This window comes from Scyliorhinus canicula, chromosome 10 (assembly GCF_902713615.1).
Source record: "Scyliorhinus canicula chromosome 10, sScyCan1.1, whole genome shotgun sequence".
In the NCBI taxonomy this organism is placed as follows: Eukaryota; Metazoa; Chordata; class Chondrichthyes; order Carcharhiniformes; family Scyliorhinidae; genus Scyliorhinus; species Scyliorhinus canicula.
In genome coordinates this window covers 9,582,457-9,609,566 of record NC_052155.1, presented here as the reverse complement: position 1 = coordinate 9,609,566, position 27,110 = coordinate 9,582,457, and the positions used below count along the sequence as shown (strand labels likewise).

At 47.6% G+C, this 27,110-nt stretch overlaps 1 protein-coding gene across 1 annotated transcript in view; it reads right to left on the bottom strand.

Moving 5' to 3' along the window:
* LOC119972904 (desmoglein-2-like) overlaps positions 1 to 27,110 on the bottom strand; it is a 73,405-nt gene that overhangs the window by 682 nt on the left and 45,613 nt on the right. The window contains 9 exon segments of the mRNA XM_038810450.1: positions 1,655 to 1,885; positions 3,810 to 3,949; positions 3,951 to 4,020; positions 9,991 to 10,136; positions 10,234 to 10,502; positions 12,502 to 12,687; positions 15,926 to 16,060; positions 18,264 to 18,415; positions 21,222 to 21,366. Of these exon segments, the coding sequence (XP_038666378.1) occupies positions 1,655 to 1,885; positions 3,810 to 3,949; positions 3,951 to 4,020; positions 9,991 to 10,136; positions 10,234 to 10,502; positions 12,502 to 12,687; positions 15,926 to 16,060; positions 18,264 to 18,415; positions 21,222 to 21,366 (1,474 nt within the window).

Genomic DNA, 27,110 nt, shown 5'->3' with positions numbered 1-27,110 from the left:
ATGGGGGAGTTGAGACGGAGGAATGCGCAAGAGCCCAGAATTAGAGAGTTGCAGAGATCTTGTAGACAGGGATTGAGGATACCAGGGCGGGATCTGAAATCTGCTGTTTCAGAAGTCCAATGTAGCTCAATCACCAAGACTGCCTCCTTACATCTCTGTAACATCCGTCTTCGAGTCATCGGTTAGCCACCAGTCCTCCATGGATTTTGCGATCATTATTTGTCTGTACATGATCCTGGGACATTTTACTACATTAAAGGGGCTATCTAAACGCAAGTTGTTGTTACGGAGTCTCAAGCACAGGGTCCAATAGGGGCATCGAGGTTGTGAACAATCTGATCTAATCGGAGATCGGGAGGGGGTAGAATCTGTACGAGAGGAGTTTGAGGCTGGGATTGATGGTTTCGGTCTTCCAAAGTTTAACCCATGCAATTTGCGACTTAATTGGGACCAGATGTTGGATAAGGGGACTGATAAAAAGGGGGCAGTGGAGGGGTTTGCGTTGAAATGGCAGAGCTCTGTGGTCACCATGTGGAATGGACGATGTCATTTTTTGAATGATACAAAGATGCCAATCACTCATAAGGAAACATTGGTGCGCTCGCTTACTGAGACAAGGCAGATGAGAATGAAGATGGCAGCAGCAGAGTGGTGTGTGATGTGCTCTGCTCACAGGCCAAAGTGAAACTGAAACTGGATCGCACGGTACCCTCCCCCTTCTAGTGATGTCATGCTGCCACCCTCGAAAGGCATCTCACAACATCGCCAAAGGGCTGGCGCAGATGGGAAAGAGGAGCAGGAACGAGGATCAATTTTTGGACGATTTCGGAGGTTACCGGGCACAGGAGCGTGAAAAGAAGCCATTACTGGAAATTAGCTATAATTGGTTGGGTAGCTTCGTGGAACAAAAACAAGGGGTGAACAATGGAGGAGCGATGACACAGATGGAAGGTACTTGGGTGGGGTGTAAGAAAAAAGAGGGGAGATGTGGATCTGCTTCACATATTGAGTTGGTATGGATGGGTGGCAGAAAAAGATTCAACAGTAAGTTTCAAAAGGTGACCGGGTAAATACTTGAAATGGGGAAAATAAATATTTCAGGGCTCAGAGGACAGAACGCTGGGTGGCTGGGGTATGACTAATTGGAAAGAACTGCACAGACATGATGGATCGCATGGCCTCGTTCTGAGCTACGTTATTCCTGCAAACAGTTCTGAAACTCCTGTTCAGTGGGGAACAATTTAATCTAATTTTGCTCGGTATCAATTAGCTATCACAGCTGGGAGAGTGGTTAGCATTGCTGCCTCACAGCGCCAGGTTCAATTCCAGCCTTGGGCAGCTGTGTGGAGTCTGCACGTTCTCCCCGTGTCTGCGTGGGCTTCTCCCACAGTCCAAAGATGTTGCAGGGTTAGGTGGGATTGGCCATGCTAAATCGCCCCTTCGTGTCCGGGATGCGCAGGTTTAGGTTTTGGAGGATAGGGCTTGGTGGGACCAGGTAGGGGGGGGCTCTTCCGAAAGGGTCGCCGCAGACTCTAATCCCTTCTACACTGTAGGGATTCTGTGAGATAACAATGGACGGGACCCTTGGCTGTCTTGAGCTTTGTTGTTGGGCTATCGTTTGGAGATCAACGTCAGTCAGTCATTTCAAACTTACGTAGTAGCAGCAGTAACGCCAGAATCATGAGGCCGATAGCACCGCCACCGAGGAAAGCGTTATTTGACTGAAATAATTTCTCTGCCGAGCACATGGTGGTATCGTGGCAATCGGTGACTCGAACGTTAAGGTTTTCCAGATGTCCATTGCCGTCATAGTCTTTGACAGATATTGGCACGGTAAAGGTTCCGGGCCACAAATCTATCAAAGGAATCAGCTCCATGCTGGTTGCTTCAAAAAAAAGATTGAAAGTGTCAGTGAATAAGAGTTGCTTTCCTCGTTACAGTCATCTGCAAATTCAACGCCAGTGGGCAGCTGGAGTGGATGGGGAGTTGGGGGTGATATAAAACCTTGCTTAAAGACCAGAAAGGCTTAAAAATGAACTTTAGTCCTAATCTACATGGACGTCAATTTGTGACAGAGGTAACAACCTGAGCAAATCATTTGCAATTAACTCATCAAGTCATTCATAGTTCCTAAAGTTACACCCAAGGTTGGAATTTAACGGCCTCCAAATCAACTTACGCCAAAGAAATAGACCATTTCCTGCCACTCGACTATATTTCTCATTGCTAAAACTAACTTACGCAAATCTGAGATGGTTCACACTGCGGGACTTGGGAAAGTTTGATTTAGTTTAATTGCTCGGCAAAGAAAGAATTTTGTTTCTTAAGTATCTTTCACAACCGCCTGACGTTCATTGAAATATTTTCGAAGTGTGGTTTCTGTGTCAATGCGGGTAAACGGAGCAGTCCATTTGCACTCAACAAGCCCCCACAAGCAGCGATGGGATAATAACGAGCTGATCGGTTTTTTTCCTGATGTTGGTTGAAGGGTAAATATTGACACAGAGGAAGAATTCTCTCACTTTTTTAAAAAACAAATATTTGATCGAGGCATTTTAAATATATGTATATATATATATATATATAAAAAAATCACAAAAATACAAAAGTCAACCTGAGCAACAGGTAACAAACACCAACCCCCCCCCCCCCCCCCCCCCCGCAACTTCCCCCATCCATCCCTCTGCCACGCTCCTCCCTTTCCCAACTTATCACCCCCTCCCCCCCCCAAATAAACAGTACACCCCTCCCCTCCACCTCCCCGCTGACAGCCCAATACTCCTCCAAATCGGCAAGAAACAGCTTCCATCTCAAGGTTAACCCCTCCTCCGCCCCATAAACAGGGAACTTAATTTTATTCCCAATGCAGGAACTCCGGCAAATCGCCCACTTCACACACCTGCCTTTGGCGACTCGGAGTCCCGCCGACCGAACAAATCCGTCTCCGGGCTGTCAGGGAGGCAAAGGCCAAGGCGTTGGCCCTCTCTCCCCATCTATCTCTCTGGATCCTCCGACATTCCGAATATCGCCACCTCCGGACTCGGAGCTACCTCTACCCCCAAAATCTTTGACATTACATGCGAAAATCCCTCCCGAAACTCCCTCAACCTCGGATACGCCCAAAACATATGCGCATGGTTCGCCACCCACCTCACCTTGCCCGCACCCATCCTCCACCCCCCGAACAGAACTGACTCATCCTGGATACTGTCATGTGGGCTCAATGCATCCTGTCCAGTAAACAGGAGATCCTCAGTTCGAATGTCAGCAGCGCCTTCACATCTTTAGTGGCACAGGCTTGGAGGATCGAAAGAGCCTGTCCCTGTGCTGTACTTTTCATTGTTCTTTGCTCCTTAAATGTGTGAAAATGCTCAACCTTTGACTGGGCCATTTAATCCCCACACATTCCAACCAGGAATGTAATCAACCAGGTCGAGGTCTCCACGCCAACCCCCTCGCCGATCAGCTGGCGCTCCTCTCTAGCCTCGCTCACCCTCGGGCCCTCCCCAAAATGTCCGCCACCATCTCCTCTTAACCAACTGCGCCACATCATCAACACCCACGTCAGCATCCCTCCCCAACACCACCACCCCCCCATTGTTCCCCCCCCCCAACATGAACACAGACAAAGAAAACCCAAACTATCCCAAAGTTAAAACGCGTAGGTTATTTTATTTAACAGACATGCACCAGATTATGATCAGCATTGAAAAGAGTTCAATGAGCAAAAAAAATGTGTAGGTGCCCAAAGAAGGTTATTGTCGAAAAGGTCAATCACCGCAAACTAAGGTCACCAGCCCAGGTCTTACCATCAGTACGTCCTAATTTCCACTTCTTGTTGGAGTTCACTTTAAAACTGAAAGGGGCTCCGTATGGATGCCCGTCTGGATCAAAAGCAGTGAGGTTCAAGGATTTTGAGTTGCTGCATAGGCATGGGTGTGAATTCTCAATTTGGGGAATTATCATTGGCATCCTGCACACTAAGAACAATGGTTCCGGTCGAAGTTGAGACTTGATTACCTGTAAAAGGGAGCAAGCAACATTCAGATTTACAATAGAGTAACTGATACAGTTCGACAACTGAATATTGATCATGGAACGCCCGCCAAAATGAAAAAACAGGATATATAGAGTAACTAGTCAGAGTTTTACATCACAGAAAAGAGGCCCTTCAGCCCATCGTGTCTGTACTGACCATCCAACACCTATCTATTCCAATTCCATTTTCCAGCACTTTGTCCCTAGCCTTGTATGCTCTGGTATTTCAAGGGCTCAGCGAAATGCTCCTTAAATGTTGTGAGGGTTCCTGCCTCTACCACTCTTTCAGGCAGCGAGTTCCAGATTCCCACCACCATCTGAAATCCCCTCTAAACCAACTGCCCCTTACCTCAAATCTATGCCCCCTGGTCACTGGCCCCTTTACGAAGGGTCAAATTCGGCTCCAACTCCATCTACAAGTTTGCTGATGACACAACCTTAGTGGGTCAGATCTCAAACAAAGATGAGTCAGAGTGTAGAAGAGAGATATAGGAGTGGTGCAACGACAACAATCTCTCCCTCAATGCCAGCAAAACTAAAGAGCTGGTCATCGACTTCAGGAAGCGAAGTGTCATCCACGCCTCTGTCTGCATCAGGTGGAGATAGTTGACAGTTTCAAATTCCTAGGGGCGCGCATCTCCAAAAATCTGTCCTGGTCCACCTCTGTCAACGTTGTGACCAAGAAAGCACAACAGGGCCTATACTTTCTCAGGAAATTACGGAAATTCAGCATGTCCAGGTTGATTCTTACCAACTTTTACAGATGCACCATAGAAAGCATCCTATCTGGCTGCATCACAGTCTGGTATGGCAACTGCTCGGCCCAGGACCGCAAGAAACTACAGAGTTGTGAACACAGCCCAGTTCATCACGTGAACCCGCCTCCCATCCATTGACTCTGTTCTACATCTCCCATTGACTTGGGAAAGCGGGCAGCATAATCAAGACCCCTCCCACCCGGGTTATTCCCTCTTCCATTGGGCAGGAGATACAAAAGTTTGAGAACACGCACCAATAGATTCTAAAACAGTTTCTTCCCCTGTTACCAGACTCCTGAATGACCCTCTTATGGACTGAACTGATATCTCCATGAATCTTCGCTACTGAGTAGTACTACACTCCTGTATGCTTCAGCCGATGTCCATGTCTATGTATTTACACTGTGTATTTATCGTATATCCTATGTTTTTCATGTATGGAAGGATCTGCCGGGACTGTACGCAGAACGATACTTTTTCACTGTACATCGGTACACGTGACAATAAATCTAAATCTATTACAGGGGTTCCTGTGGAGGGTCCCTTATTACAGGGGTCTCTGGGGATGGAGGGGTCCCCTATTACCATCCCGGGAATGTGGGGGGAAATTACAGGTGACCCTGTGGAGGGGTCGGGGGGGGGGGGAAGAGGGTCTGCTGGAGGAGGCATGGGCAGGCGGTGGGGGGGGGGGCAGTCTGCTGGAGGAGGCATGGACAGGCGGTGGGGGGGGGGGGCAGTCTGCTGGAGGAGGCATGGGCAGGCGGTGGGGGGGCAGTCTGCTGGAGGAGGCATGGGCAGGCGGTGGGGGGGCAGTCTGCTGGAGGAGGCATGGGCAGGCGGTGGGGGGGGGCAGTCTGCTGGAGGAGGCATGGGCAGGCGGTGGGGGGGGCAGTCTGCTGGAGGAGGCTTGGGCAGGCGGTGGGTGAGGTGGGCCTCGGATGGTCTCTGCCAGCCTGGCTCTGCCATGGTGGACTTCGCCGTGGGGCACGAGGGCTTGGCCCACCCTGTGGTCCACCACGTCAGGTTCACGATTGCTGAGACCACAAGTGATCCGCGCCCAGGTGATTCCTGGCCGTGGGGGGTGTGAGAGAATCACGGGAGGCTGGAGCATCGGGCGCTGGAGAGACGCAAATAGCTCATTTGAAACTCATTTGCATTTATTCACATCCCCTCCGCCGGCGAGCATGGTGGATCCAGCAGGGGGATTGGAGCATCCCGTTCGAATCGGCGGCCCGGTGCCGATCCCGATTTTCCCCACCGACGCCCGATTCTCCCTCCCATCGGGGAACGCATTCCGGGCTTCCTGGTTTGGAGAATTCCACCCAATGTTCCTGAAATTCACTGCAGCAATCATTTGCATATTGCAAGCCACCCCGCGAGTCTCCGGAATGCAAACGGCCTACTTTAAATGTTAAATTAACACAATCAGGAGGAGGCCTTCCTGCCCCTTGAGCCTGTTCCAAAATTCAACGAGAACATGATTAACCCGTTTCTGAACTTCATGCACTCACCTTTGAACCATATCCCTCAAAACCCCCGCCTCACAGAAATTTATCTTCAATTGACATCCCCCCTCAGTAAGGAAGAGGGTTCCAGATTTCCACTGCCTGTTCCGTGACAAGTTCCTGACACCACCCCCGAGTGGCCTTACTCTAATTTTAGGCCCTCTGCCCTTGTTCTGGGCTCCCCCCCAACCAGAGAAAAATAGTTCTCTTCATCAATCCTAGCAAATATTTTAATCATCTTAAAAAGCTCAATTAGATCACACTTATTCCTCTATATTCAAAAATTTAGAAGCCTTGCCCGTGTAAACATTCCCTCATAATTTACCCCTTTCATAATTTGGGTGAATTTAGACGACGCCCTCTCCGAAGCCAGTGGGCGGAATTCTCCGCTCCCCACGTGGCGTGGGAGAATCGTGGGAGGGCCTCCCGACATTTTTTATGCCCCCCTGGCGCCCCCAGCGATTCTACCCCCCCCCCCCAACTCGGAAAAATCGCCGCTCGCCGTTTTCATGGTGAACGGCGATTCTCCGAGCCCGATGGGCCAAGCGGCCGGCCCTTCACGCCCGTTTCACCACGGCAGGAACCACACCTGGTTGCTGAATTCGTGAAACGGGCGCCAGATGCCCGTTTGGGGCATCTAGGGGCCCGATTGGGACGGGGGCACCGCGACTGTGCTCGGGAGGGGACAGGCCCGCGATCGTGCCCACCGATCGTCGGGCCAGCGTCCAAAATGGACGCACTCTTTCCCCTCCGCCACCTGGCAAGATCGAGCCGCCACATCTTGCCGGGCGGCGGTGGAGACAGACGGCCATCGCGCCGGCGCGGTTCTCGCCGTCTGCGCGATGAAATCACCCGCGCATGCGTGGATGACCTCACAAATGAGCCGCTTTGCGCGTCATTTCCGGTGCGCTGAGGTCGGAGAAGACGGAGGCCCGCTCCTAGCCCCCCGGGTGGGGGTGAATTAGGTGCGGGGAGCGGGCCCCGAGGCCGTCGTGAACCTCGGCCGATTTCACGACGGCCATCCCGATTTTTATCGGGAGCGGAGAATACCGCCCAGTATATCTTTCCTGAGGTACAGTGTACATAATAGATCCAGATTCAGTCCAACCAGAGTCTTACATAACAATTCCCACGTGAAGATGTTAAACTACACCAGCTGACAACCTTCTTGTGCTTTCTCCAGTTCTGCCTCCTTGATAAGACCACAAGACCCTAAGACCCTAAGATATAGAGCAGAATTAGGCTATTGGGCCCATCGAGTCTGCTCCGCCATTCAATCATGGATGATATTTTTCTCATCCCCATTCTCCTGCCTTCTCCCCATAACCCCTGATCCCTTATTGATCAAGAACCCATCTATCCCTGTCTTAAAGACACTCAGTGATTTGGCCTCCACTGCCTTCTGCGGCAAAGAGTTCCACAGATTCACCACCCTCTGGCTGAAGAAATTCCTCCTCATCTCTGTTTTAAAGGATTGTCCCTTCAGTCTGAGATTGTGCCCTCTGGTTCTAGTTTTTCTAGACTCACCTGATTAGCTTTCGGAGCGTAGCTCCTTCCTCAGGTGAGTCTGATGAAGGTGCTGTGCTCCGAAAGCTAGTGATTCCAAACAAACCTGTTGGACTCTAACCTTTTTTAAAAAATAAATTTACAGTACCCAATTAATTTTGTTCCAATTAAGGGACAATTTAGCGTGGCCAATTTACCTACCCTGCAGATCTTTGGGTTGTGGGGTCGAAACCCACGCAAACATGGGGAAAATGTGCAAACTCCACACAGACAGTGACCCAAAGCCGGGATCGAACCTGGGACCTCGGCGCCATGAGGCAGTAATGCTAACCACTGCGCCACCATGCTGCCCTGCCCTGTTGGACTTTAACCTGGTGTTGCAAGGCTTTTTGCTGGGCCCACCCCAGTCCAACACCGGCATCTCCATATCATAGAATCATAGAATGTACAGTGCAGAAGGAAGCCATTCGGCCCATCGAGTCTGCACCGGCTCCCGGAAAGAGCACCCTACCCAAGGTTAACACCTCCACCCTATCCCCATAACCCAGTCACCCCACCAAACACCAAGGGCAATTTTGGACACTAAGGGCAATTTATCATGGCCAATCCACCTAACCTGCACATCTTTGGACTGTGGGAGGAAACCGGAGCACCCGGAGGAAAGCCACTCACACACAGGGAGGATGTGCAGACTCCGCACAGACAGTGACCCAAGCCGGAATCGAACCTGGGACCCTGGAGCTGTGAAGCAATTGTGCTATCCACAATGCTACCGTGCTGCATGATATAAGTGGCGTTCCTGCTGAACTTACACCAGTACAATGGGAAAAGCCCTGGGTAAATTTCCATCGGAAAGATTTTCCGCTCACTGGAGATACGACCAATTTGTTCAAGTGACCATTGTTCATCGGACAGCGTTGACGGTGAATTTTGGCAGGTCGTTCAACTGCAGTGAGCATTACAGCCAGCTTAACTCCCCGTCCACAAGCAAACACTTGCCAGAGGAACAGGTATTTTCCTGGTCCAGGTTTTCCACCACATCGCACACTATCATGAGGGTCTAAACACACCTCCATTCCATCATCAGCATTGCTTAAAATATCCAGTGGCCGAACCTGCACTACGCGGACTGCAGAGGTTCAAGGCGGCAGCTTACCACCAGCTTATGGCCGTTGGAATGATGTACACAGAATATCTAGTTAACTAGAAAGATGATTTATTAACAAACACGCGGAAAGATAACTAACAGATTGCTGCACAGACATTAGCTACTAAACAAATTCAGTGAATTCTCCTAGAACTACTCTAAGTGCGACTATCCTCTCATGTGTCTTACTATCACCTGGGTGGGTATCTCAAGTCACGTGAAGGATGTCTGATGCCACCAGCTGGTTGGAGGTTGCATTGCTAACTATATACAGAACTGTGCACAGGCATATTCACCACAACTACCATCTTCTCTAGAGTAACAAGTGCTGACCTCGTCAATGGCACCCACTTCCCATGAATAGCGAGCAGGAAAAAGGAAAGTTGACATGGCCAGTCTCCGAGTGAATACGTTGCTCAGGATCTTCAGGAAAGGCAGCAATCTAATTTTAATCCATCATTTGAACATCTAAAATTGGTGACAATTTTGTAGACATTCACGGTGACGTTATTTGGGGGGGGGGTGATGGTCGTGTGGTGATAATGTCACTGGCCCAGTGACCCAGAGACCCAGGGTAATGCTCTGAGGACATGAGTTCAAATCCCACCACGGCAGATGGAGAAATCTAAATTCAATAATAATCTGGATTTAAAAGTCTAACGGTGACCATGAAACCATTGTCGATTGTCGTAAAAGCCCATGTGGTTCACTCATGTCCTTTAGGGAAGGAAATCTGCCGTCCTTACCCGGTCTGGCCTACACGTGACTCCAGACCCACAGCGATGTGGTTGACTGTTAAAAATGCCCTCCGACCCACAAACAAAAGAAAGCTGGTTAGCCCTTAACTGTTCTCTGAAATACCCCTAGCAAACACTCAATTCAAGGGTAATTAGGGAAGGACAACACATGCTGGCCCAGCAACAGCCAGGTCCCATGAAAAGAAGGTGAAGCAAAGATGACCATCAGTACGGTGTGAAGGCAATATGGTATTTTGTTCGTGCTTAGAGTTCAAATTAATATTACTTCATCTACTTACGTTCATCGGTAATGGCTAATACTGTTGCCGTGTACGTTCCATTAATCACATATTTGGACTCTCGGTCAGGAACACCGACAAAAGTAACCTCCCCAGTTTCGGGGTTTATAACTAACCAGTTAGCTTCATCAGAATCCTTTGCGTACCTGTTGGGAGTGTTGGGGAACAAGGATGAGCTGCTTGGCCGGACGCGTTTGTGAATAACAAAACTTTTAAAAAAGAGCAACAGAATCATGATCTTACTTGGTCATCTTACTCGGCTTCCCAGTGTCGGCACTAACCGCATGGTACCTTCCAAACACTTGACGCACCGTTTTGCTGGTCGTGCTTTCACGGACCGAGACCAGCCATTTTGAGGGCTTAAACAGGAAACCTTCTACCTCGTCCAATACGCTGACTTTTATTCGAATGAGCTTGGCATTGTAGTCCTGAGGTACGGAGCTGTGGAACGGCGCCTTGTTAGAGATCCGCACAATCAAATTCACCAGGTCCATTTGTTCATAGTCCAGTTCCTGGGCAAGGGGTTGAAGGCATGAAAGAAAGTTCCTCAACTTCATGAAAAAATCCTCAACTCCACTTTCCCGCCTTATCCCCGTGACCCTTGTGGATTAAAACTCTGTCTATCTCAGCCTTGAACATACTTAACGACTCAGCCTCTACGGTAAAGAAATACACACACTCACTACCCTCAGAGGAGTAATTCCTCCTCATCGCTCTCTTAAATGGGCGACCTCTTACTCTGAGATGATGCCCTCTGGTCCTAGACTCTCCCACAAGAGGAAACATCCTCTCGGGGCTGGTTTAGCACAGTGGACTAAAACAGCTGGCTTGTAATGCAGAACAAGGCCAGCAGCACGGGTTCAATTCCCGTACCGGCCTCCCTGAACAGGCGCCGGAATGTGGCGACTAGGGGCTTTTGACAGTAACTTCATTGAAGCCTGCTTGTGACAATAAGCGATTACTATTATGCATCTACCCTGTCAAGCCGCCTAATCGACAACGCATTACTGGACTCTGTTTCAGTTATAAACATAGGAAGAGGCCACTCATCTTGCCCGTTCCACCATTCAGTTAGACCATGGCTAATCTGCATCTTAACTCCACCTATCCAGCGAAAACGCTTCTTAACAAAAAGCTATCAATCTAAGTTTTGGCATTTGTAATAGCCCTGTGCCTGGACAGTTTATTTTTTGGGCAGGAGGGGACTCCAGGTTTCTACCACCCTTTGTCTGAAGAAGTCCTCCTGACTTCACCCCTGGATGACCTGGTTGTAATTTTAAGGTTAAACTCCCTTGCTGTGGACAGCTGCAACAGGACGAAATGGTGCTCCTGGTCAATCCTATCAAATCCTTTAATCACCTTAAACACTGCCATTCGATCAACTCTTCATCTCGTCTGTTCAAAGGAACAGAAGCAGAGTGTTGGCAAACTCGTAATTCTGAGCTTTAACGGGCAGCAGGGTGGCTCAGTGGGTTAGCCCTGCAGCCTCACGGCGCCGAGGTCCCAGGTTCGATCCCGGCTCTGGGTAACTGTCCGTGTGGAGTTTGCACATTCTCCCTGTGTCTGCGTGGGTTTCACCCCCACAACCCAAAGATGTGCAGGGTAGGTGGATTGGCCACGCTAAATTGTCCCTTAATTGGAAAAAATGAATTGGGTACTCTAAATTTATATATTTTTAAAAAATTCTTAGCTTTAACATCACTCTGGTGACAGTCTGCTTCACTCCTGTGGCAACAAGGCGTGCCCAGAACCCAAAGGGTTTAATGAGAGCTTAATATAATTGTAACATAGCTTCTACCCTTTCAACATTCCATTAGCCTTTCAACTAGTTTTTCTTCTCATCCACCAGTCTTCAGTGATTTTCAACACCTCGTTCTCGGCTCCCCTCCCATCCCTGGCTTCTCAATCACAGAATCGCAGAATTATACAGTGCAGAAGAGGCCATTCAGCCCATCGACTCTGCACCGACGCATGAAAAACACCCGATCCGTCTGCCTAACCCCATTTGCCAACACTTGGCCCATAGCCTCGAACGTTATGACGTGCCCAGTGCTCATCCAGGTACGTTAAAGGATGTGAGGCAACCCACCTCTACCACCTTCCCAGGCAGTGCGTTCCAGAACGTCACCACCCTCTGGGCACAAAAAGAGGTTTCTCCTCAAATCCCCCCTGGACATCCCGCCCCTCACCTTGAACTCACCACTTCTAAAACGCTCAGGGTGGGAGTTTCCCGCCGGTGGTCCAGCTGATAGCAACCCGGACCCCCCACCCCGAAGGTGCGAAGAATGGGAAACCGCGCTGACAATGGTCGGACCAGAACCCCCCCCCCCCCCCGCTGGTGGGGGCCACCCACCTCAGTACAAAACACGCCACAGGAGGGGTGGGATTGGGGGAGGGCCATTCCCGCCCGGAGTCTAATCCAATTCCTTCTGCCCCAGCTTGCTGAAGCGCCCAGGGTTTTAGCGCTGCCACGTGCGTTTCCCACTCGCATTAAGGTTTTTACCACTTTACCTTCTGAACAATCAGAATTCCTTCGTTTGTTCGGTTGTCCACTTCAAACCTGAACTGGTTGTCTTCATTGCCTTCGACAATATCAAAGTGCGCCAACCAGTTATCGCTGAACTCCAGATCCTTATCCGTCACCTTAATGCGCAGAGCTTCAAAATCTCTCACATTTTCTTTCACCTTCGCTGTGTACTGAAAAGGAGAACACAATGGTTGGTTTGGCTGTCTACAAATCGACGGGCTGCCTGGTGGCTATTGTCGTGTTATTCACCCTGGGGTAACACGGACTGCAACAGGATGCAGATGAATGGTAAAGCAGACATCAAACGCAGGCGTTGGTTCAATACGATTTATTGAACTTCTGTAACAATGCACACATCTGCCTGTGGGTTGACTCTCTACTACTTTAAGTAAACTAACTATCTAGACCAGGCTAGCTCTGATCCACGTGTAGAAGGTACTGACTGATATATACACCCTGACTGTCACTACAGTTGTCACCAGTGGAAAGAGGCAGAGTGCTGATGCCTCTGTGTTTTATAATTGGAAGCCCCCCCTCTGGTGTTCTGTCTGGTGATTGGTTGTGTTCTGTTCTGTATGTTGATTGGCTCACCTGGGCGCCTGTCACTGCCTGCTTTTACCTCACGATGTGCATGGGTGCATATTATGACAGCTATCACGTTGCTGTTTGTGGGAGCTTGCTGTGTAAAATTTGGTTTTGGTGTTTACTGCACTGCGCCAGTGACCATACTTCAGAAACAGGTCACTGACTGGCTGTGACGCACTTTGCGATGCCCTGGGGTTGCGAAAGGAGTTGCGGAAATTCAAACCAGCAGTGCGTTGGCGATAAAAGAACGAAAGACAATTGCAGAGTGACCCGAGAGAGGTCTTTACGGTTGTGGGAGATTTTGTCCACCCCTCGCCACGCAATGTATCATTTCCCCTCTGACGATGGAGATTTTATTTACTCGCAAGAGGGTCGTTAGTCTGCGGACTTTGCTTCCCCAGAGAGTAGCGAAGGCTGGGTCACTGCGTTTTTAAGGTTGAGTTAGATTGACTTCTTTGCAAATCAAGAATCAAGAGACCCGAAGCTAACCTGACCGGACTATCCTGCCGGCACATGGTGGATGTTCGTGTTGCTGCTCACGGGCTCTGGCTGTCTCAGAGGCTGCATCCCAAGAGAGCGGGAAAACGAGTGCCCTCTGGCTTTATAGTGGCCGTGTCCTGTCTGGTGATTGGCTGCTGTGTTCGGTGTCTTGATTGGTCATTCAGTGTGTCAGTCAGTGTCTGTCTATGCACTATCTTTGTTTGTCTCTTTTTTAAAATATGGGTTGAGAAAAAAAGTGCCTCAGTAATGGTGACCATTCTCAATTGGTTTAAAAACCCTTCTGTTTTATTTTTAATTAGTTCATGGAACATGAGTGTCTCTGGCCAGCATTTATTGTCCATCACTAATTGCCCTTGTGGGGGCAGTTAAGTGTCAACCATTGATGTAGGTCAGCTGTAGGCTGGACCAGGTAAGGACGGCAGATTTCCTTCCCTAAAGGACACGAGTGAACCAGATGGGTTTATACGAGAATCGACAATGGTCATCGTTAGACTTTTAATTCCAGATTTTTGTCACGGAATCTGCATTGAAAATGAAAATGAATGATCAGCAGTGGCGGGATTTGAACCTGTGTCCCCACAGCGTTACTCTGGGTCTCGGGATTATGAGTCCAGTGACAATACCACTACGCCACGCCTCCCCTTACTAATACCCTTGAAAGATCTGGCCTACGTGTGACTCCAGACTTACAGCAACGTGGTTGACTCTTAACTGCCCCTTTGGAATGGCCCCAGCTAGCCACAGGAAATAAAGGGTGGGCAACTAATGGTGGTCTTGCCAGCAACGCCCACATCCCATTAAAGAGTAAAGGGATACGTTTATTGGGTAGCATAGCGGGTAGCACAGTTGCTTCACAGCTCCAGGGTCCCAGGTTCAATTCCCGGCTTGGGTCACTGCCTGTGCGGAGTCTGCACGTTCCCTCCGTGTGTGTGCGTGGGTTTCCTCCGGGTGCTCCGGTTTCCTCCCACAGTCCAAAGATGTGCAGGTTAGGTGCATTGGCCATGCTAAATTGCCCTTAGAGTCCAAAAAGGTTAGGTTGGGTTACGGGGCTAAAGGGAACAGGGTGGAGGTGCAGGGCTTATGTAGGGATGCTCTTTCCAGGGTCCGGTGCAGATGGGCTGAATGGCCTCCTTCTGCACTGTAAATTCTTTGACTCTATGAATCTTTGAATTCTATGAACCTGGGTTCGATTCCCGGCCTGGGTGACTGTCTGTGTGGAGTTTGCACTTTCTCCCCGTGTCTGCGTGGGTTTCCTCCGGGTGCTCCGGTTTCCTCCCACAGTCCAAAGATGTGCAGGTTAGGTGGGGAATAGGGCGGGGCAGTGGGCCGAGGTAGAGTTCTCTTTCAGAGGGTCGGTGCAGACCTGATGGGCCGAATGGCCTCCTTTTGCACTGTAGGAATTCTATGTTTGGATGGGATGAGATGAAAGCATATGGGATACTTACTTTCATCAGCTGAGGCACAGTTCAAGAGCAGGGAGGTTATGATGGAGCTGTATAAAACGCTGGTTAGGTCACAGCTGGAGTACTGTGTGCAGTTCTGGTCACCGCACTATAAGGAAGGATGTGATTGCACCGGAGAGGGTACAGAGGAGATTCACCTGGATGTTGTCTGGGCTATGAAAAGAGGCTGGTGTGGTGGGGGTTGTTTTCCTTAGAGCAGAGAAGACTGAGGGGGCGACCTGATGTACAAAATGATGAGGGAGCTAGATAGGGTGTATAGTGAGGAACTTTCCCCCTAAGAGGAGGGGTCAATAACCAGGGGGGCCATAGATTTAAGTTAGGGGGCAGGAGATTTAGAGGGGGTTTGAGAGAAAACGTTTTCACCCAGAGGGTGGTGGGATTCGGGAACTCGCTGCCTGAAAGGGTGGTGGAGGCGGGAGCCCTCACAACATTTAAGAAGCATTTAGATGAGCACTTGAAACCCCACAGCGTACAGGAGTACGGACCGAGTGCTGGAAAGCAGGTAGGTCCTGGCATTTAGATGCCAGGTAGGTCAGCACTGGCACGATGGGCTGAAGGGCCTCTTTCTGTACTGTAACATTCTATGAACATAGAACATGGAACATAGAACATACAGTGCAGAAGGAGGCCAATCGGTCCATCAAGTCTGCACCGACCCACTTAAACCCTCACTTCCACACTATCCCCATAACCTAATAACCCCTCTTAACCTTTTTGGACACTAAGGGCAATTTAGCATGGCCAATCCACCTAAACGTCACGTCTTTGGGCAGACAGTGACCCAGCAGGGAATCAAATCTGACTATCATTTTTAATGGTCCCCTTTTCAAAAACCACATTATAGCAGATTCACTCTTACCTCCAATTGTTCAGCGCTGGGGATGTTGTCATTAACATCCAAGATCCTGATCTGGGCTGTTGCTGTCGCAGTTAATCCTTGAACATCTCCATTCAAGTCCCGAGCTTCAATAAGGAATTTATAGGAATCCTGGGTCTTGATAAGAAAGAGCATGAAAAATCTTCAGGCAAATGTGATTTTAGATTGGACTTTATCCAGCTACAACTCAACTGGAAGATATCATCTGCAAATTAAAGTTGTACAGTATTTACAGCACAAAAACATAAGACATAGGAGCAGAATTAAGCCACTCGGCCCATCGAGTCTGCTGCGCCATTCAATCATGGCTGCTATTGAAATGAAATGAAATGAAATGAAAATCGCTTATTGTCACGAGTAGGCTTCAAATGAAGTTACTGTGAAAAGCCCCTAGTCGCCACATTCCGGCGCCTGTTCGGGGAGGCTGTTACGGGAATCGAACCGTGCTGCTGGCCTGCTTGGTCTGCTTTCAAAGCCAGCGATTTAGCCCTGTGCTAAACAGCCTTTTTATCATCCACACTCTCCTGCCTTCTCCCCTGATCCCCTTATTAATCATGAACCAATCTACTGTCTTAAAGACACTCAGTGATTTTGCCTCCACAGCCTTCTGCGGCAAAGAGTTCCACAGATTCACCACCCTCTGGCTGAAGAAATTTGTCCTCATCTCTGTTTTAGAAGATTGTCCCTTTAGTCTGAGATTGTGTCCTCGGGTTCTAGTTTTTCCTACAAGTGGAAACATTCTCTCCACATCCGCTCTATCCAGGCCTCGCAGTATCCTGTAAGTTTCAGTAAGATTCCCCCGTCATCCTTCTAAACTCCAACGAGTACAGACCCAGAGTCCCCAACCGTTCCTCATACAACATATCATTACATAGCTCTCTATATCAATGTGATGCCATTTGCTTCCTGGTAACTTCAAAGCACTTTTAGATTATGAAATTATAGGATTGGATAAGGGTGAGATGTTGAGAAAGTGTTTAATAAAGCATGTGGATTCCTGGACTTCAGAAATAATGGCAAACTAAAGGTGTGGCTCCACTTAATAGGTGGGATGGTATTACCTGAAAAATACAAGATACTTAACACCACACACACTCATTTTAAGATGGGTCATAAGATCATATGAAATAGGAGCAGAAGGCCATTTGGCCCATCGCACCTGATCCACCCCATCATTCAAGATGATTACTGCTGATCTGATTGTGACTTTCATTCCACTTTCCTGTCTGTACCCCCCGGTAAGCCTCGACACCCTTGTCGATCAGAAATCCGTCTAACTCGGCCTTGAATCTATTCAGTGACCCAGCCCCCATTGCTCCCTGAGGGAGAGGATTCCAAATGCTAACGATCCTCAGAGAGAGGAAATTCCTCCTCATCCCCTGTCCCCACCCCCACGGGTTCTAGATTCTCCCAGGAGGGGAAACATCCTCACCGAATAGCCCGGGTGGCCATTGCATTCAGGCAATATGGCGCCAATAGTTGGATAACAAAGAACAAAGAAAAGTACAGCACAGGAACAGGCCCTTCGGCCCTCCAAGCCGGCGCCGACCATGCTGCCCGTCCAAACTAAAATCTTCTTCACTTCCGGGGTCCGTATCCCTCTATTCCCATCCTATTCATGTATTTGTCAAGATGCCCCTTAAACGTCACTATCGTCCCTTCTGCCACCACCTCCTCCGGCAGCGAGTTCCAGGCACCCACTACCCTCTGTGTAAAAGACTTGCCTCGTACATCTCCTCTAAACCTTGCCCCTCGCACCTTAAACCTATGCCCCCTAGTAATTGACCCCTCTACCCTGGGGAAACTCTCTGACTATTCACTCTATTTATGCCCCTCATAATTTTGTAGACCTCTATCAGGTCGCCCCTCAACCTCCTTCGCTCCAGTGAGAACAAACCAAGTTTATTCAACCGCTCCTCATAGCTAATGCCCTCCATACCAGGCAACATCCTGGTAAATCATTTCTGCACCCTCTCTAAATCCTCCACATCCTTCTGGTAGTGTGGCGACCAGAATTGAACACTATACTCCAAGTGTGGCCTAACTAAGGTTCTATACAGCTGCAACGTGGACTTGTCAATTCTTATACTCAATGCCCCGGCCAATGAAGGCAAGCATGCCCTATGCTTTCTTGACCACCTTCTCCACCTGTGTTGCCGCTTTCAGTGACTTGTGGACCTGTACACCTAGATCTCTCTGACTTTCAATACTCTTGATGGTTCTACCATTCACTGTCTAACATCACGGATGGCAATGTGTAAATCCCCCTGCCCCCTATCGGCAATGGTATCTCACCTGTGAGAAATAATTTTGCACTCACCTCCCGGTCGAGATTAGAATCTGTGACTTTGAGTTGGCCATTCAATGTTGCATAAAACCTTTCCTTAGTACCTTGTGATAAGACCCTGTAGCTAATAAGAGCGTTTAATCCTGTATCTGCGTCAGTTGCGTTTAGTTGCAATGCAGTGGTGCCTGTACGGAAGGTAACAACACAGATTATTAAACAGGGACAACATCAATTCAAATAGAACTCCTCAGACATACAGGCCTAAATCATCCGGTCCCAACCTCCGCGGGAATCGTTGAGGGTGGGACAGCAAATTAAGATGGACGTGCCCGTTGACCTCGGGCAGTAATTTCCAGTTCCAGGTCAGGTGGGACTGGAAGACCCCACCCACAGGAATGCTCCCCCCACCCCCACTCCCCCGCATTTGGTTCTGGGCCGCACCTCGGTCAGGATATGCCAGTCTTTCAAAACGGAGTCCGATAGATCTTACAGAAGCAAAATACCGTGGATGCTGGAAATCTGAAATGAAGCTAAACATTGGTCCATGTGACCCAGGGCCAACCCTTGACCTGGAAGCAGTACCGCAGAATGGAAGCTAAAATATGAGGCCAGACACCAAGAAGACAACAGATGGAGGTGGAAGGTGATTAACAAGCAGATCCGGGTAACTGGAATTTGAGCGGTTGGGAATCAAATTATTTCCGAGATGTGGGCGTCGCTGGCTGGGCCAGCATTTATTGATCATCCCGGAGGACATTTAACAAGTCAACCACAACTACATTTGGTTGGAAAACAAAAGTAGTTTTAAGGGATTTCTATTTATATTGGTATAGTTTTAATGGGCTTAATTTAATGTTTCTGTGCCTGGAAAGGTAAAACTTGTAGTTAGATTAATGCTGGACAAAATGTGTGGGGGTTGGTTAAGCCCCAACTGCATTTCGACCGTGCTTAGAGAGGGCTATGGTGCTTAGCAACAAGAGGCCACCTTCCTTTGTTCTTAGTTTATAAAAAATATTTTTATTGGCTTTCACATTTTATATTACGTATTTCCAGTTTGAACGTTGAATTACAGGTGCCGTACCCGCGAGTAGTATTTTACAAAGTCAGTCAGGGTTCTGGTTTATACAAGAGAGAAAATTTAGAAGTCAACCAACGTACAAAAACAGATGAGGCTCGCTATACATATTTACATTTACCTACTTCTCTCTTCGGTTGACCTTATTCAGCCAGTCTGCCTCTGCTACCCTGCCTGTTGTTACCTTGTGTCTCCCAACTTGTTGCTACTCACTCTGTTCCTCCTTTTGCCTTGGGTCTATTCCCCCTGTGGCTGTGTCCCTTGTGTTTCGGGGTCTTCTTGCGGGTTTTTACTCCCCTCCTCCTCCGCCCCCCCTCCCCTTCCCCCGCTATTTGTGGCTCGTCCGTGTCCCTCTCCCTCTCCTTCCCCGCTCTCGTGGCTGTTGGCTACAAACAGGTCCTGGAATAAGTTGGTGAATACACATCTTGTGCAAACCCTCTTCCAAACCCGGACGGCAAATTTGATTTTCTCCGGTCGGAGAAATTCCGACAGATTGGATCGCCAGTCTGCAGCTTTGGGTGGTGCTGCTGACTGCCAGCCGAGCAGGATTCTAAGGCGGGCGATCAGGGAGGCAAAGGCAAGGACGTCCGCCCTCCTCCCCATGAAGAGATCTGGCTGGTTTGATACCCCAAAGACCGCCACTCTTGGGCATGGCTTCACTCACACCCCCACAATCTTGGATACTGTCTCAAAGAAGGCTGTACAGAACCCGACAAGTTGGGACATGCCCAGAACACAGGGGTGTGGTTGGCCGGGGCACCCTGGCACCGTTCACATTTGTCCTCCGCCTTTGGGAATAACCTGCTCATTTGGGCTCTGGTTAGATGCGCCCTGTGCATCATTTTCATCTGCATTAGACTTAGCCGTGCGCAGGAGGAGCTGGAGTTGGCCCTGCTCAGTGCTTCTCTCCAGAGTCCCCCACCCTATTTTTATCCCTAGTTTTTGCTCCCATTTATCCGTGTCTCGTCCAGCTTGGAACATGCCTCTTCCAGCAGTCACCCATACAGGTCCTCACAGTTTCCCCTTCCTAAGTCGCTCAGGTCTAACAGCTCCTCTATTATTGAGTGTCCCTGCATTCGTGGGTATGTTGTCGTCTGCTTACGGAGGAGGTTTTTGATTTGCAGTCCATTCCCATTGGGCAGTTGAAACCTCTCCGTCAGCTCCTCTAACGTCGGTAGTTTCTCTTCCATGTAGAAGTCCCTAATTATCAATGTCTTCCCCCGACCTGTCTCCACCTTTAAAAGGTGGTGTCTATTGTGGTTGGCGCAAACCTGTGATTGTTGCAAATGGGGGCCATGGTGGACAATTCAGTCAGACTGAAGTGTTGCCGTAGCTGGTTTCATGGGCTGGAAAACGGTCATCCATATAGAGTGAGACTCTATGCTCTCTGTATCTCCTTCTAATTAGTTGCCATTCTGAGGGCAATCGTCAATGGTTCAATTGCCTTGTTACCCTGTGCAGCTGGAAGTATCCAGAGCTGGTGGTATTGGTCCACACGCTCGCCGTGGGAGCGCTGTGCAGGTGTTTCAGCCAGGCGGTGAACCCTGCTTCGGGCCCAAACAGCTCCAGTAACTCCATGGGGTGCTTCCATTCGACGCTGTCGAAGGCCTTTTCTGTGTCCAGGGAGATGCTCGCCCACTGCACAAGTGGATTGTAGATTATTCCGAGGGTTCTGTGGTTGGGGGAGATTACAGAGATAGGGAGGGGTGAAGCCATGGAGGGAATTGCAAACAAGGCTCAGAATTTTTAAATGGAGGTCTTGCTTGACTGGGAACCAGTGTAGGTCAGGGAGCATCGAGCATGGGGTGGGGGTTGCTAGGGGAGATGGGACTTGCAGTGAGTTACGACATAGGCAGCAGAGTATTGAGAGACCTTAAGTTTACAGGTCAAAAAGAGAACAATCCAAAAAATCTTACCAAATGGACTCAACTCTTCGACACTCCCTTCATAGACTGATTGTGTGAAAATTGGGGGATTATCATTTACATCTAAAACCCTAATGATAAGCTCGATTGCCTTTTCCTTCGGTCTCCCATTCTGGTCATAGGCTTGACCGACAAGCTGAAAATATGAAAAAAAGATTGACTGAGGCAAACTCTCTTGCACTGTAAGAAACACAGAAATCCCATGCACATTATCTAATAACAGCATCTTTATAAATGTCAGGGAAGTTAATTGTAATCTCCTGCAATGGTTTATCTGCCCCTCTACACAGTCACCGCCTGACTGCCCCAAGACCGTTGTCTCTTATCAGGAAGTTGCTCCTTGGTGATGCTTTGCCCCAGCAGGCTGAGGGTACGTGGATCTGAAATGAACGTCACCAAAGTGCCAGGGGACCGTAGGCTGCTTTCCCCTTTGAGGGAGAGAGCTGACTGGTGGTGATTTCTGTTAGATGTTCAGCTGCTGTTGTATAAAGAATCAAAAGTTCTGCTTTTCACCAACACCTTTGTTTCACTTCAACAGACTCTGCACAAACTCTAACATCACATCACCTGACACAAAGGCCACCTGAAGCCTCTTTACATATCAGTGTCACTTATTGGACACTTAACTTAAATGAGACAACTAATTGGAATGTCTCTTAACCCATTACTTAACAGTCTCCCCTTCCTTGGAGAAAAAAAAAATTAGGTGAAAACACAATTTCAAGAAACTCAAAAACATACATGTGATTTCCCCCCATCTTTTTTAATTTTGTTTGTTTGGACGAAAACAAAAACAGTCACAGAAACAGGCACTCATTAACAATATCCAAAAGTTTCTTTTAACTAGCCCCTCTTTTTGTAAAACAGTCTGACAATTGATAGCTACTGTTGACCCATTTAGTTTTTCCCCTCTGTCCAACATCTGCTTCAAACTTGCGATGTCTATCCTTAACCTTTTTTCATTGACATTTTTTGTAGAATGCACATTTTCCCACAGGGATTTATTGTCAATGTGACAGTCAACAGGAATATTACCCAAATCCCCTAATTTCTGTCAATATCTGAGATATATAAAAGGCCATATCCACCGCCTCTACAAGGCTTGATGTCTCAGCAGCCAAAGTGCTTTTGACCACTCTCCTTATTTTCTTTGTTTCCCACACAAGAGGGCAACATTTACCATTGTTCGCCAAAAGGAAAATTAGAAAACCTCCTGCGCTTGGAACCCCATCACATAAATTTGCATAGGGCGCATCACCATAAACTATGAGTTTCATTTGCTTAGGGTCACTTAAAATCAGGAACCTCAAAAAACACTACTGCATTTTTAGTTTGCCCAACGCTTTATTTCCTCTTATTATGTCTTCCACTTTGGGATCATTCATTTTTGTACTGAACTCTAAGACATCAAAACTCACGTCCAGTCTAGTCTATCTACCTAACCAATTCAGTTGCCCAATTAAACTTCGCAGTTACTCTTTTTCCATCTTTTAAACCATGGCGTCTTTTTGTGAAACCCGGCCACGACTAATTGCTGTTAGACTGATGCTTTCCAAATAAGATTGCTGCCGTAAAGTTGCTCCTAACTTAGTCTGTCCGATTTCCAGTCCAATATATTTAAATGCACCGGAAGCCTGACTTCCAATCCCAAATTCTTTCCTCAAACCAGAGATTACAATAGCTTCGAAATCACTAGTCCCACCCCACAAAAAATCATCGACATGCATCATAAAGATGCCAGAAAGATTTCCTTTATAGTGCCAGTAAAACATTGCCGGATCTGCTTTCAACTGGCAACAGTTAAGTGGTCCTCATTATTCTGTAATACGTGCGTACCAGATGACCCTGATTCCTTGTCATGTCCGTCTGCTCTGTCTAAATTTGAAAATTTGCAATCTGTACCCATTATCCTTGAAGAATGTACCCTAACAGTTTGATTGCCATGTTGCAAAATAATTGTTTTGCCATCTATGTCTATGATCTTCCCTGGGCCTTTCCATTCATTAAAATAGTCTCTCTTATAGTATACTATGTCTCCTTGCTGAAAAACGGTATTTGAAGGCCATGCATTATGCCTTAAAGCTCTGCGAATTCTTTCAGAGACTTCTGCCTCCAAAAAGGCTTTTCTACTGCTATGTAACATATTTAAATATTCAGCAAAGGCAGAGCTAATCATAGTCCCTTCCCAAGCTGGAGGCTGGTCATCCAAAATGGACGGAATTTTAGGATTTCTACCAAACACTAATTGATAGGGACTATAGCCCCCAAACATCTGCAATGAATCCTTTGCATGTACCGCCCATGCTAATGCTGAATTTAGCCTGCAATTCGGTCTATCTACCAAAATGTCATCGATTAATGCATGGTTTATTTCACAGACACCATTACTAAATGGGCTTTCCGCAGCTGTATTTATAACTGTGATATTCACGTTTTCACACATATACCTAAACTCATCATTAGCAAATCGTTGATTGACTAAATCTGGTTGCTAAATCTACAAAATGCAAAATAAATATATTATTGGCTTTATCCCAGATCTTAAGGTATATGGCCACAATGTCGTTAAAATCCCTGACTAAAGGTAGGGTTACTTTGGTCGTGCTGGTGTCCTTTTGTCCTTCCTATAAGCTTCACAGCGATCACTAACCTGTTCTATCAGTTTAGTATAGTCTTTATCCCTTACCCCTGCATCCTTTAATACATTTTTCAGCTTCGAGGAGACGGATGCGCAAATTGCCTTTGCAGTTTTAATACAACAAGCTTTTTATCAGCTAAAGTCCCATTTTCAACTGCCATTTACACATCCTTAACAACTGTACTTGAAATATTGTTTGTCAGTAATGGAATACAAGAGTGTCCCGACTGTGTAAATTGTAAGTCCACCGTCTTTCCAAAAACTGTTGCCTTATCCTGTTCCATATCCAGTTTCATGCGTGCTTTCTTCATCAACGGTCTGCTCAGAAGCAAAGGTATCTCACTTGATACAACATCCGTGCTAACAAAATGATTCACTTCGGCAATATTGCAAGGGATCACCACTCTTTTCAGCGACTTCTGAGTATTATCATCCCCAAATGTGAAACTTGTGGAACTTTCAAATTCCTTAACCTTGTTATGATTTTCAGCATTCAAGGAGTCCAGATAACATTTGAACCAGTCAATCCCACACACAGTGGATGTTCAGTCACTGTCCAATACAGCACAATTGTAGGATTCTGCAACCAACACCCTCATTACTGGTGTAAAACTGCTTGTTAATAGGACAATGCCTTCTTTCTGGTCACTATCTTTTTCCTCTTCTGACTCTTCCGTGTCATGTGTCGTTTCAAACACTCGGTTATAACGTGTTGGACAGTTGAAAGCATAATGGTATTGAGTCACATCGTAAACATCGATTTATCATACCCCGGGCATTTCTGGGGTTCATCTTCCTATTGTAGGTTCGAACTGGGTTTCTGTCTTCATAATTTCCGGGTCCCGATCTCCTTCTGTAGTCTTAGAACCTGTTTGTAGCCGTACAATTTCGCCATCCTGTTAGTAGTGTATCTTCCATAATCTGCTTTATTGCATACTGACCTTTTTGGGTCATCAGAGCCATCGGAATCGAATGTTTCCCCAGAAACCTTTTTTAAAGCTTCTGTTATCTGATCGAATAAGGTATCCTTATCCCTAAACTGAACTCCTGTCAAAACCAGGAGCCTATCCATGTTGCTCACGCTAGCACAGTCCAGTAATTGAAATGCCAACGCAGATCGTGGAAATTCCAGGTTGTGTTTCTGCAGCCTTTTATATAGTCTGTCAAATTCCATTATATAGTCTTCCATGGAGAAATCCTCCATTTTCCGGAACCTATCAAAATCCGACTATGCTTCATACACACTTAACGAGCCATCCTTATAAATCTTATCCATATAACGTAATAGAGTCTGCAGACCTTCTTCTGAGTCTAACTCTTCCAATTTCAGCTCAGAAAACACTTTGCTCTGGATTTTACTGACATAAGGTAGAGAAAGAGCCAATGCCATACCATATTTTCTCTTTCCCCCATAAGTCCACATAACTACTGCACTTCTCCATTGGTTGTACGATCCTCTTTAAGAAAATAAGGGGGGATAGTCATCTCCGGCCATCTTTAACCTAGGTTCAGCCATATATCTTTGGTTTTTTTTCTTCTCACCCACTCCTTGGTTTGGTCTGGAAAAGTTGTATCTCTCAACCCTTCACATGTGCACAGCAACCGTCCTCTGCTACCGTTTGTTAGACGTTTAGCTGCTGTTGTATAAAGAGTCAAAAGTTCTCCTTTTCCACAAACACCTTTATTTCACTTCAACAGACTCTGCACAAAACGCTAACTACACATCACCTGACACAAAAGGCCACCTGAAGCCCCTTTACCTATCCGTGTCAATTATTGGATACTTAACATATATGAGACAACTAATTGGAATGTCTCTTAACCCATTACTTCACAACTTCACCCGAGGGTCACCATACCTCAGACGAGGGACAAGGTTGAGGAAACCTCAGGGTCTACCTCTCTACCATCGGCCTTCCTTGACTGCCCTATGCCAAGCCATGGATAAGGGATGAACTCTCTGAAACTTGACAAGATGAAAGTCACTCTATTCATCTCCTGCAATCGCCCCCTATCCAAATTCCAACCCCTTCCGCAGCTGCTCATGTAAGCAGATCTGTTTTACTTTATTTTTCTGCTTGGGGCGTGGGGGCCGTTGGCAAGGGCAGCACATGTTGCCCCATCCCTAACTGCCCTTGAACTGAGTGGCTTGCCCGGCCATTTCGGAGGGCAATTAAGAGTCAACCACATTACGGTGGGGATCTGGAATCACATGTAGGCCAGACCGGGTAAGAATGGTAGATTTCCCTCCCTAGTAAAGGGCATTGGTTAACCAGATGGCTTTTTACAAAAATCAATGATAGTTTTGATAACTGTGTTCCAGACTTAACTGGAATTCAAATTCCACCAGCTGCCGTGGTGGGATTTGAACCCGTGTCCCCAGAGGATTATCCGGAGCCTCTGGTTTACTAGTCCAGTGACATTACCGCTTTGCCACCCTTTACACCACTAATCAGATGGCTTGACTCAAACTATGCAACTTAACCAGCACCAAGATGGTTTATTTCCACCTCTTTAACATTGTTTACCTCCACCCTTCATTCAGAGACGTGGCTCAATGGGTAGCACTCTCATCTCCAAGTCGGAAGGTTGTGGGTTCAAGTCCCACTTCAGAGTCTTGAGTAAAATATGACGCTCCTGTACAGTAGTGAGGAGGTGCTGCAGAGCTGAAGGTACCGCTTCTCAGATGTGATGCCATCTCCTCGCTCAGGGAGCAAGGGCTTCTGTCGCTGCTTCGAAGAATGGCAGGAGAATTTTCCCAGGCGACCTGGACAATAGCTGATCGTCAATCAACATCGCAAAAAAACAGATTATCTGATCATTATCACATTCCTCTTTGTGGGATCCTGCTGTGCGTAAATTGGTTGCCACATTTCCTAAGTTACAACAGAGGCTATCCTTCAGAAGTACTGTAATGCCTATAAAACATGGTGATGCCCCGAGGGTGTGAAAGGCACTATATCAATGCAAGGGTGGGTTGTCCCGCCGATGGGTTTGAAAACATTTCTTGATGGTAACTGACTGCTGGAGCGTCTGTCTGCCCCTCGAGTGGTCCACGTGTTTTATGAACAATTCGTCCCTCCACGTCCATTTGGTATGAAAGGGTCCCGGCCTTTGAGACAATAATTGGGGCATCCAATTTGACCAACTAGGGACGATTCCCAAGTGAATAGGATGGGAATGGAGAGACATGGACCCTGGAAGTTCAGACAAGCATCGTGGTCGGTCTGGGAGGGTTTGTT